This window comes from Andrographis paniculata, unplaced genomic scaffold (genome assembly GCF_009805555.1).
Source record: "Andrographis paniculata isolate CXL003 unplaced genomic scaffold, ASM980555v1 Contig33END, whole genome shotgun sequence".
NCBI classification, from domain to species: Eukaryota; Viridiplantae; Streptophyta; class Magnoliopsida; order Lamiales; family Acanthaceae; genus Andrographis; species Andrographis paniculata.
This window is the reverse complement of record NW_026137566.1, coordinates 43206-52800: the sequence shown is the minus strand read 5'-3', so window position 1 is coordinate 52800 and position 9595 is coordinate 43206. Positions and strand designations below refer to the sequence as shown.

Below are 9595 nucleotides of genomic sequence, written 5' to 3'. Positions count from 1 at the left end.
CTTATCAAACTTGCAACACAGATGCCGAGAGAGACTGAATGACTTGCCAACACATTTTACAACAGTTTCGGACGTTTAATTATTATTATTTTTTTTTAAAAAAAAAAATTCTCCTAAGAACAGTAGTACTTCAACCAGACTCCTGGAACAATTTAAACCAAAACAATTCAGTTCTACATTTGGTGCCAAATCCCAGCTGGCTCACAAGTCTTGCACGCTCAAACCTGGAAAACTAAGTAAGTATATGCAAGAGCTGAAACAGCAGTTTCCCATCTAAAATGCAGACAGCCAAACATAAATATAACAATTAAGAGTCCAAAATGTCCATTACTTCAAAAGAATTTTTCAAGTGATGAGGCGTCCCAAGATTTTAGCCATCACAAAAGTGACTAGCCGTTTGGCATCACAAAGCACAAAACACAAAATTTTGTAGCATTCATTGGTGGCCTGGCATAACTTTAATCTACTTATCAAAATTCTTTGGCACATAGGTTTTCAACTATTATGCATAGATAAGATAGTATGTAGACCTAAAGTTTGAAACACAATTGAGTATTGACTAGATATGACAGTTCTCAAACCAGTAACTCAGACCAACAGCATGTATCAAAGCAGTACACCAAGGGGAATAAGCCAATCAATCATCTAATGTAGGTGCGTACCTGGTGGGAGGGACTGCTTCAATTTGTCAGCCTTCTCCTGATCAAAGACCGAAAGGGTGTAAAGGTACTTTGAGCACCTGACCTTGAACTTAACCACATCTTTACTCCTCTTGATCTTCACCGAGCGCGCATCCTTTCTTCTAGCAGTTAGAAGGAAGTCCTTTATCTCATGAATTTGCTTCGGCTGCACAATCAGTGTCGAAAACAAAGTAAGCAAATTATAACTCATAGTATGGAAAATAGCACAAGCAACAACGCTTAAGGGAGGTTGATCATTTACATGGTCTTGCACTGGGAAAAGATACAAACCAATTAAATTTTACGACAGCTAATGAAGTATCTTACAAACTGACATAGGACGTCTGAAATTAGATGTTGCAAACAATGGCTTTGACGAGTTTCCACATAAAATTTGATCAAAATATTGTGCAGCACCGAAGAGTTTCACAGAAACATACTAAGATAAAAATAAAGTTGATAAACAGCATCTTTCTTCTCCCATTTAATATCATCAACAAGACTAACCTAAATCAAAGAGAACATAATCAATCCGATTAAAAAAAAAACAAAAAGAGAACACAATCAAATACACAGTTTAATACAAGCATCATAACACAGTCCTTGATTGCAAGGCATGAAAGAATTTTTCTACTAAAGTCCTTACAAGAAAAGACGCGCTGAATATCAAAGCACCACAGCCAAAACGCATGCACCATATAATAACGCAGATACGACACTAATTCTAGTCCGATCGGACACAAAAACCTCATACCGCAGCTTAATTACAGAGAAGGAACAGGAGGAGATCAAGGAAGTACCATTTCTGCAGATGGCGCTCGGAGAGAAAGCTGCAGTTGACGACAGTGATTCCAAAGACCTAATTGCTGGGCATCGCGGAGACGACAAAAAATAAAAAATAAAAATAAAATAAAATAAAAACACCCAAAAAGACCCAATATGCGCTTCAAGCTCATCAACGCCTTGGGTAATTAAATTAAGATAATTATGTCTTGTTCACATAATATCTATTTCAACATTTAATATATTTTTTTTTATCACCGTAATCACCTACTAACACATTATTTTTACTATTTTATAAGATTAATACTTTTATATAATATTAATTTTAATTTTTAAATATTAATTTATATAAATTTTGATATAATGGAACATATAATTTACTTTTTTTAAAAATTGAAACTATTTAAAATAAATCAATATATATTTATAAATAATTTTGTTAAATTTAAAATTTAAAATTTTAAAATTTTTAAAAAATTGAATAATATGTAATTATTTTTATTTTTGAAAGTAATCAGTTATTAAAAAATATAATAACATCTAATCAATTTTCACTTATTTTATATTATTTATTTTTTAAAAAACATCAAATTAAATATATTTGGTGGGGTTGTGATTCTGAACCATTTTTTTAAGCGTAGAAAGAAAAAAAAATTTAAAGAGTAAGAGGCCTATTTTATTATTATTTTTTATAATATATTTAAATTGAAATATATATATTATATATTATTTTTCGATCCATAACAAATAATAAAAATAGAAGACAAAGAATTTTAAATATAAATAAAAATATTTATTTATTAAAAGGATAAAAATAAATAATTTCGAGTGTCTTTATATGATTAGGATATTATGCCATAAAGTTAATTAAATAGTAATTAACAAATATAAATTGAAACATAAAGTTCATTCAAAATCCTTTTGTTTTTATATGTAACAAATATATTGTGAACTCTCGGAGAATGATCGATCCATGATTGCATCTTTAGACTTGTTATTCAGGAACTTATACCATATATTTTTTTGATAGAAAAATCAAATAAGGAGATACATGGTTACAATTATCTAGGCTTTTTTATATTTAAAAGTTCTATTTTCTTATAAAACTAATTTTAAGTTAATTAAAAATAAATAAATATATTTTTTAATTTATTTCTATTATATAAAATAATACATTCTACCAGGCATCTGTCACAAGTTATTCCCGCTCAGTATCCGATGTCTCTTAGTCGATTCTATCAACGAATCAGACTCTGATACAAAAATTCTGAAAAATCAATATGAGACAATGAGGACAACAGAACACAAGAATTTGATTACCCATAATACATGATATTTATACCTTAGCTTAGGCTAATAATATCTTAAAATATAATATTCAAATCATATCCCCCAAATTTATATTGAGACTTCGGATCCCAACAATATTTATATATTTTATTGAATTATATAGTGTTCATAACCAAAAGGTTGCTGGGAGGGAGTATCTTTTAAATCAGTAAATTTTATCGAAAGATGTTATTTGGTATTTCTTAGACTAAAAGAAACTAAGATATTATTAATAAAAAAAAAATCAAATTAATCTAACACATTTACTATTAATGATTACACATAAAAATCAAAATCATAAAATTCAAAATCATACCTATAAATCCAGAACCAACTTTCTAAAATCTATCTTAAAATTCGAATAAATCCAAACGTAAAATCAAATCTATCTAAATTTTTCAGAGACAAATACACCTTAATATTCTCAGACAATGAAAGAATGCAAAGTAAATAAATAAAAGGTCATGGGAGGTTTAGGATCGGAGGAGGAGTCATTTGGATTAGGATGATAAGGAGGAGTAGTGGCCGCCGGAGAGCCAGTTGGAATCTGCTCCTCCTCCGGCAAGGAAGTAGAGCAGAAGCAAGGAGAGAGGATACATGAGGCAAGCCAAGATGGATGCCCAAACCGGGAAGACTCTGTTGAAGCTCGCCACGCACCCGATGACCGCCGACACCGCCAGAACCATCAGAACCTCCGCCGAGAACTCCCACTCCAGACCAGGCCGGAAGTATATCAGCGAGAGCAGGACCACCATTCCCAGCACGTTATTCATGAACACCGTCCCGTAGATCTGCAGTTAATTAATAGATAGATTGATTCGTTAATGTGAATATGTATAGTGTATATAGTAACAAGTTGTTACCACCTCGGACAGTGTTAGCGATGTGGTGGGCAGCTTCTTCTGGCGGGCCTCCTTGAGAGCGGAGACGGCGAGGCGGGCGGTGGTGGCGAGCGGGACGAGCACGAAGGCTATGTAGAATGGGGGCACGCGGGCAGCCTTGGACAGGCCCCGTACGCTTTGTACGAGGGGCTCGGCCAGGGCGCCCAGCATCACAACCCCGACCACCAGCAGGCCGATGGCTTTTGCCCACGCCCGCGCCGACTGGTCCACCAGCTTGTGCGCCACCAGCCTGTCTGTCTGCTCCCACGTTTTCTATTCATAAATACATCGCCCATCCACCCAGTTAATTCAACATTTCATTTCAGAATTCAGAGAGTGTGTAACTAATTATACATGTATGCGTGTGTGTGCGCAGTGTACCTGGTAGTTTTCTTCCTCGGTGGCCTCTTGATCGATGATCATTGATGCGGTGTTTGGATGGCAGTGAGGCGCGGTCAGCCATCGGGACAAGCCGGACACGAACTCATCCTCGTTGATGGTGCGGTCCTTGTTTACGTCCAGCTCCTCCATCATTCTGGAGGCCGCCATGTCGGAGTCGTAGGGGGGGATCACGATGCTGCTCACCAGCTGCTTCAGCTCCTCGTACGATATGCAGTCGTCGTTGTCGAGATCGATGTCTTTGAACAACCTGCAATATATATATATGTATATATTTAATTGAAAGCTGAAACACAATCACTTAATTATAATCTATCTGTCTATCCATCTATCACTGAGCTGGGCTGAAGTGGCCTCGCCTCTTGAGAGCGGCAACGTCGGGACTCCCATCCTCCGTCAAGAGGTTGCCGTAGGCGAAGTGCTGGAGATGATCCACAATGTCGGGAATTAGATGCCGCATCATCTCTCGCTCTTCCCTTTTCTTTTGGATCCAGGGCTTCAGAACCTGGTACAGGTCCTTGAGCGACTTGAGGGAGTGGTACCGTTTGTTCATGGCATCCTTGGATTCATAGATCCATTTTCTCATCCCCTCCACGAACTCGTCCAGCGTGATCTTGTCGTCGCTGTCCCGGTCGAACTCCTTCATGATCTCCGCCGCGGTCCTGTCCTTGTCGCCGCCTGGCTGGATTTTCCCCAGCTTGGTCGTCGTCGACGTCGTCTCTTCAAGGAATGCCTTCAGCTCCGAGAAGGTGATGGCCCTATCTCCGTCGGAGTCCCTCTCCGCGAACACCCTAATTATTTGATTAATTGATAGTATATAATTATATATGTATGCATGAGGTATGTATGCATGTTTATGTATGTACCTTGTGATGGTGTGTATGTTTGGCGAGCCATTGTCGGTGAGGAGGTTGCCCATGGTGCGGTTCTGGAAGTGATTGAGGACATCCACCACCAAGTGCTCGTGCTTTATGTAGAGCAGCCGCCGCTCTTGGATCCATGGCTCGCAGATCTATGTACATATATATATATATATATATATACACACACCACACCACACGAACGATTATGAATGAATGAATGAATTCTTCAACTTATTATTATAAATAAGGACAGGAGAGGAGAGGAGAGGAGAGGAGAGGAGAGGACAGGACCTGGTAGAAGAAGTAGGAAAGCAGGAGGAGGAGGGAGAACAGGAGGGTGAGGAGCAGAAAAGCCCTCCGCAGCCGGTAGGAGAGGCTGAGGGCGCCTGGGATCTGGATCATCGCCAACGGGATGCCCGAGAGCAGCATGATCCGGGCGGTGTAGCTCGTCCTCGCGTCCGTCACGGTCACGGTCACAGCGCCGCCACACCCCCGCAGGAATAATCTCTCCAGGCGGGTGGGCTCGGGAGAGGGGGAGGGTCGACGGGCGGCGAGGAAGACGCAGGCGCCCCACACGACGGTGAGGAGCAACGTGGACGACCCCGCCAGCAAACCCAACCCCGTCACCACGCACTCTTGAGCCCCCTCTTCGCTGCTGCTCCAAAGCCCCGACGCTGATTCATTCATTCATTCATCCATTCATCAATCCATACGTACTAGCTAGTACTACTACTACTGCTACTACTGGCTTAATTCATTCACTCCACTCCGATATCACCCACAATTACATTTCATTTCATTGATTAATTTATTAAAACCAAGGGTATACATAGTACTGTTACTATGCATACCAAGATAAAGAAATCATGAATGAAAAAACATTGAACCTGCAGAGTAGAATCAATCAGTCAATTAATTAAATGCTAACTTAATTTGGAGTCTATTGAATATTTGGTAGTGAAATTTCATTTCTTGAGGAATTAAAGGAGAATAAAATACTATATATATATATATATATATATAGATCGGTGGCGTGGCGGGTTCGTGCATAATGCACGTCACACTAATTTGGCCTTTCCAAACATGTTCACAACCATACGAACAAGAGTTGGGTGGGACTTTAATAATGTTTTCAATAATACTAATAATAATATAGTTATAAGGTCATGGATTCATAAAAAATGTAATAATAGTTGATTCTCGTTACGCTTGATTTTTCCTCTATATATATGTATATATAGAAATTATAACATTCATAATTAATAACGCCCATATGTCACTCTTCTAACTAATCTTCAATTCAGGCGCAACTTGTCAAACAACACAAACCTATGATGTGTCATTTACCTAATCGTGTTGTGTTACTAATTATGTTTTTATTTATTCAACTTCTCAAATTAATTCCATCTAAAAACATAATTCTATCTTCAAAATATCAGAATCAAAATACGAAACAACCAAAATACTAATTAATAATAGTGGAGGCAAATAGCTTTTTGAAAAACTTTTACTTATTGAATAGTTTTAGTTGTTTGACCAGTCAAAGAACTAATTTAGGTGTTTGGTAAATTAGTTTTTTGGAATAGTTTTTGGACCCAAAAAGTTAATTTCTGAAAAAAAAAAAATTATTCCTTATATGCCCTTAAAAATTTATTATAAATTTTACACAAATAAATATATTTTGATTATTTATTAATTATATTAGAATATTTTATTATATTATAGTTTTACTTTTATAAATTTAAAATAATTAATTTTTATATAAAAATTATTTTAATTGTAAAATATATAAATTTATTAAAATCAACATAAAATAAAAAATATAAATATAATAATTTATTTTTTTATTAAAATTACATTATATAAATTTTATACTAAAAATAAATTAAATTTATTGAAAATTATAAATATAATGAACTAATCGATAACTAACATAATAAATATATACATGAAAAATTTATTCTTTTATATTTTACATCATTTTCAATAAAAAAAACTATTTATATATTTTAATAAAAATATATTATTTTTTAAATCTAATTGTAATAAAAATAAATACTTTTATAACACTTTTATAATTTTCAATAACTAATAACAAAAAATTTTAAATATTCTAAACTAAAAAAAATATAATTGAATATATTAGAAACAAGAATAAAATAGAAATGTCCTCGATTGTTATTTTATGTATAAACAACTAATATCAAACAGTTAATCGAATCAGCTAGTCAAACCAGCTAATTGAATAAGTTAACATTTAATTTGTTTGTTACATGCATGTACAAGATTTATTATGAAGAAATACAACAGTACGTATATACATCAGTAAACCCAGATCTCTTTTTCTCTTGATCTTCTAGGTTTTCTAACCACTATATATATGCATTAATTATAACAGGTAATGAAAGATATACGTATCATTATAATTAAGACCATATGCATTAATTCAAGTAAACAAATTAAATACCATGTAATTTTCGTTTTACATGCATGTTTACGTTTCACTACTTTTATGATCGCGTACCTTTCATTTTTCATTTTTTATTTTTGGCTACAATTTGACCGTGAATTTCATTTATATTAATTACAAGGTAGGAGAATAATCGATTAATTAATTCATAAATCAATGAGAAAACCCTAATTTGAAAATTCCCCCAAATTGAGTAATTAATTTTGATGTGATAAAAATGTAGAGTAATAGAGAGTGATTGAGGAGACGTGGGTGGGTGGGTACCGTACCGAGAAGAATGAGGGCCTCCGGGAGGGAGCCGATGAGCTGAAAAGCAGTGGCGCCGAAGACGCCGGGGCCGAGGATTTTGAAGATCCGGTCGCCGCCGGCCCCCAGGTAGGACTCGGCGTGGAAGAGCAGGTACTCGTACACCACGATCAGGAACAACTGCCCCCCCGCCGTCGTAGCGCACGGCAGGAATCCGTACATCTCCTCACAGCCCCCCGACGACGACGTGGTTTCTACTTCAGGATCATCCCCCCGGCCATCTGCAATTATCATCGGGTTCCAGCTGCCGGAACCGTTGTACAGCAGAGGTCGAGATATGGCCACGGGGACGAAGAAGAAGAAGACGACGACGACGACTAGAACCAGAAGCAGCAGCACTGATCTCGACATGATGATCTGCAGTGCTAGTAGACTGTTTTCATGTGCTTAATTAATTGATTTACAGTTTTAATTAACTAACTCTCTAATAATGAATATTGATCCATCCTGATCAGAGCAACATATATATATATATATACATACATATATTTGACAAGAGAAGAGAAACATCGATCAATTGAGACATTGACAGAGAGAGCAGAGAGCAGAGCAGCCATGGAAAGAAGATGGAAGATGCGTCCCACTCTCTCTCTTTCTCTCTCTCACGTAGTCTTCTTGACTTTTCTGTTGGCTTGGCAGCCATACATACGATGGCGTGCAATTTGACTCTACAATATATATATATATATATATATAATTAACCACTTTACATTTATTTATTTACTCACTTACTAATATTCTCTATTCTCTTTCCCCAATCGTGTATTTGTATTATTAATTGAAGACCTCCGTCCGCATGAGGAGGTTTGGTGGTGTCGATGATATGGTTATTTTGATTATTTTGGTTTAAATCTTCCTACTAGATTTTAATTTTATCATATTTATTAGTAATTCGTTAGCTGAGATTTTTGAAATCCAGGCCAATTATATATATATATATATATATATTTGAGGTCATTGTTGGCTCGACCTTGACAAAAAATATAAATTTTTAAGATTTTTGTATTTTTTTATAAATTTTTTGATTGATTAACCTATTTGATTGGTTAATACATGTGATTGACTTATTTAATTTTAAAAGTTTATATATATATATTTATGTAATCTTATATATATATGTGTATATTTGAACTTCATTATGAGTTTAATTACAATAAAAAACAATTTTTTTTAGCTATTTAATGAATATATTTATAGGTATATGTATATATCATATTAATATATGTGTAAGAAAAAAGAATGAAAACTCATATGCATGAAATTTGAATTAAAAAAAATAAAATAAAATAATAATGATTTATTTTCTATTTTTTTAATTGGATATGATATTTGATTAGTCATTGCATTTATTTTTAATTTTTTTATTTAAGTTTTTATTAGTTATAATATTTGTTTGAATATAATTTTAAAAAGTTTTGAATATCTTTTTATTTATTTAATATATGTTTTAAATTAATTATTATTGTAATAATTTTTATATGGATATATATCATATTAATATATTTATATATGTGAAGAAGGATGAATAATATTTATTATATCCTTTATTATATAAATGATATAATAATTATTTTTTTTTAATCTTAAATTTATTTAAAACAGTGCAGAAATTCGAAGTGTGTTATGAAAAAGATAAAACCATGATTGTAATTTTATTGGAAGTTGAAACGTTTTTTAAAAAATTATTTTACAAAATAAAACTAACAAATTAATTAGTGATTATAAATATCCCTTCTATATACAGATCCTACTCATCGGCCAATTCCATTGAATGCTACCCCAAAGCCATCTCTGACTCCTCCGCTACCAACCGCGCCGTCGAAATTTTCTACCAATCATCGATGCTGCTGTCAAGACCCCTAGCGCAGGGAGAGCTCCAATCGA

At 34.5% G+C, this 9595-nt stretch overlaps 2 protein-coding genes across 5 annotated transcripts; both read right to left on the bottom strand.

Moving 5' to 3' along the window:
* Positions 1-22: 22 nt before the first annotated feature.
* LOC127248259 (60S ribosomal protein L38-like) lies at positions 23-1455 on the bottom strand. Of its 4 annotated transcripts, none has more exons than XM_051270514.1 (3): positions 1327-1455; positions 663-846; positions 23-273 (listed from the first exon to the last, which is right to left on the bottom strand). In XM_051270514.1, exons 1-3 carry the CDS (start codon positions 1369-1371, stop codon positions 233-235), a joined length of 270 nt encoding a protein of 89 aa, XP_051126471.1. In that variant the 5' UTR covers positions 1372-1455; the 3' UTR covers positions 23-232. The 4 variants fall into 4 exon arrangements, with proteins under 4 accessions (XP_051126471.1, XP_051126474.1, XP_051126472.1 ...); XM_051270517.1 differs by having other exon boundaries at positions 23-232; XM_051270515.1 differs by having other exon boundaries at positions 23-142.
* A 1598-nt stretch (positions 1456-3053) lies between these two features.
* LOC127248196 (sodium/calcium exchanger NCL2-like) lies at positions 3054-8305 on the bottom strand. The gene is made up of 7 exons (XM_051270406.1): positions 7675-8305; positions 5227-5609; positions 4939-5084; positions 4432-4863; positions 4055-4322; positions 3659-3946; positions 3054-3583 (listed from the first exon to the last, which is right to left on the bottom strand). The coding sequence occupies exons 1-7, from the start codon at positions 8060-8062 to the stop codon at positions 3293-3295; spliced, it is 2196 nt and encodes a 731-aa protein (XP_051126363.1). The 5' UTR covers positions 8063-8305; the 3' UTR covers positions 3054-3292.
* Positions 8306-9595: the final 1290 nt, after the last annotated feature.

Coding starts and splice junctions, on each gene's coding strand:
- LOC127248259 (XM_051270514.1), bottom strand. CDS start 1,371: ATGCGTTTTGGCTGTGGTGCTTTGATATTCAGCGCGTCTTTTCTT. Junction 847..1,326: donor TATTCAGCGCGTCTTTTCTT/GTAAGGACTTTA, acceptor CTGATTGTGCAG/CCGAAGCAAATTCATGAGAT. Junction 274..662: donor GAAGCAGTCCCTCCCACCAG/GTACGCACCTAC, acceptor TCTGCATTTTAG/ATGGGAAACTGCTGTTTCAG.
- LOC127248196 (XM_051270406.1), bottom strand. CDS start 8,062: ATGTCGAGATCAGTGCTGCTGCTTCTGGTTCTAGTCGTCGTCGTCGTC. Junction 5,610..7,674: donor GGAGGCCCTCATTCTTCTCG/GTACGGTACCCA, acceptor TGAATGAATCAG/CGTCGGGGCTTTGGAGCAGC. Junction 4,864..4,938: donor AACATACACACCATCACAAG/GTACATACATAA, acceptor TCAAATAATTAG/GGTGTTCGCGGAGAGGGACT.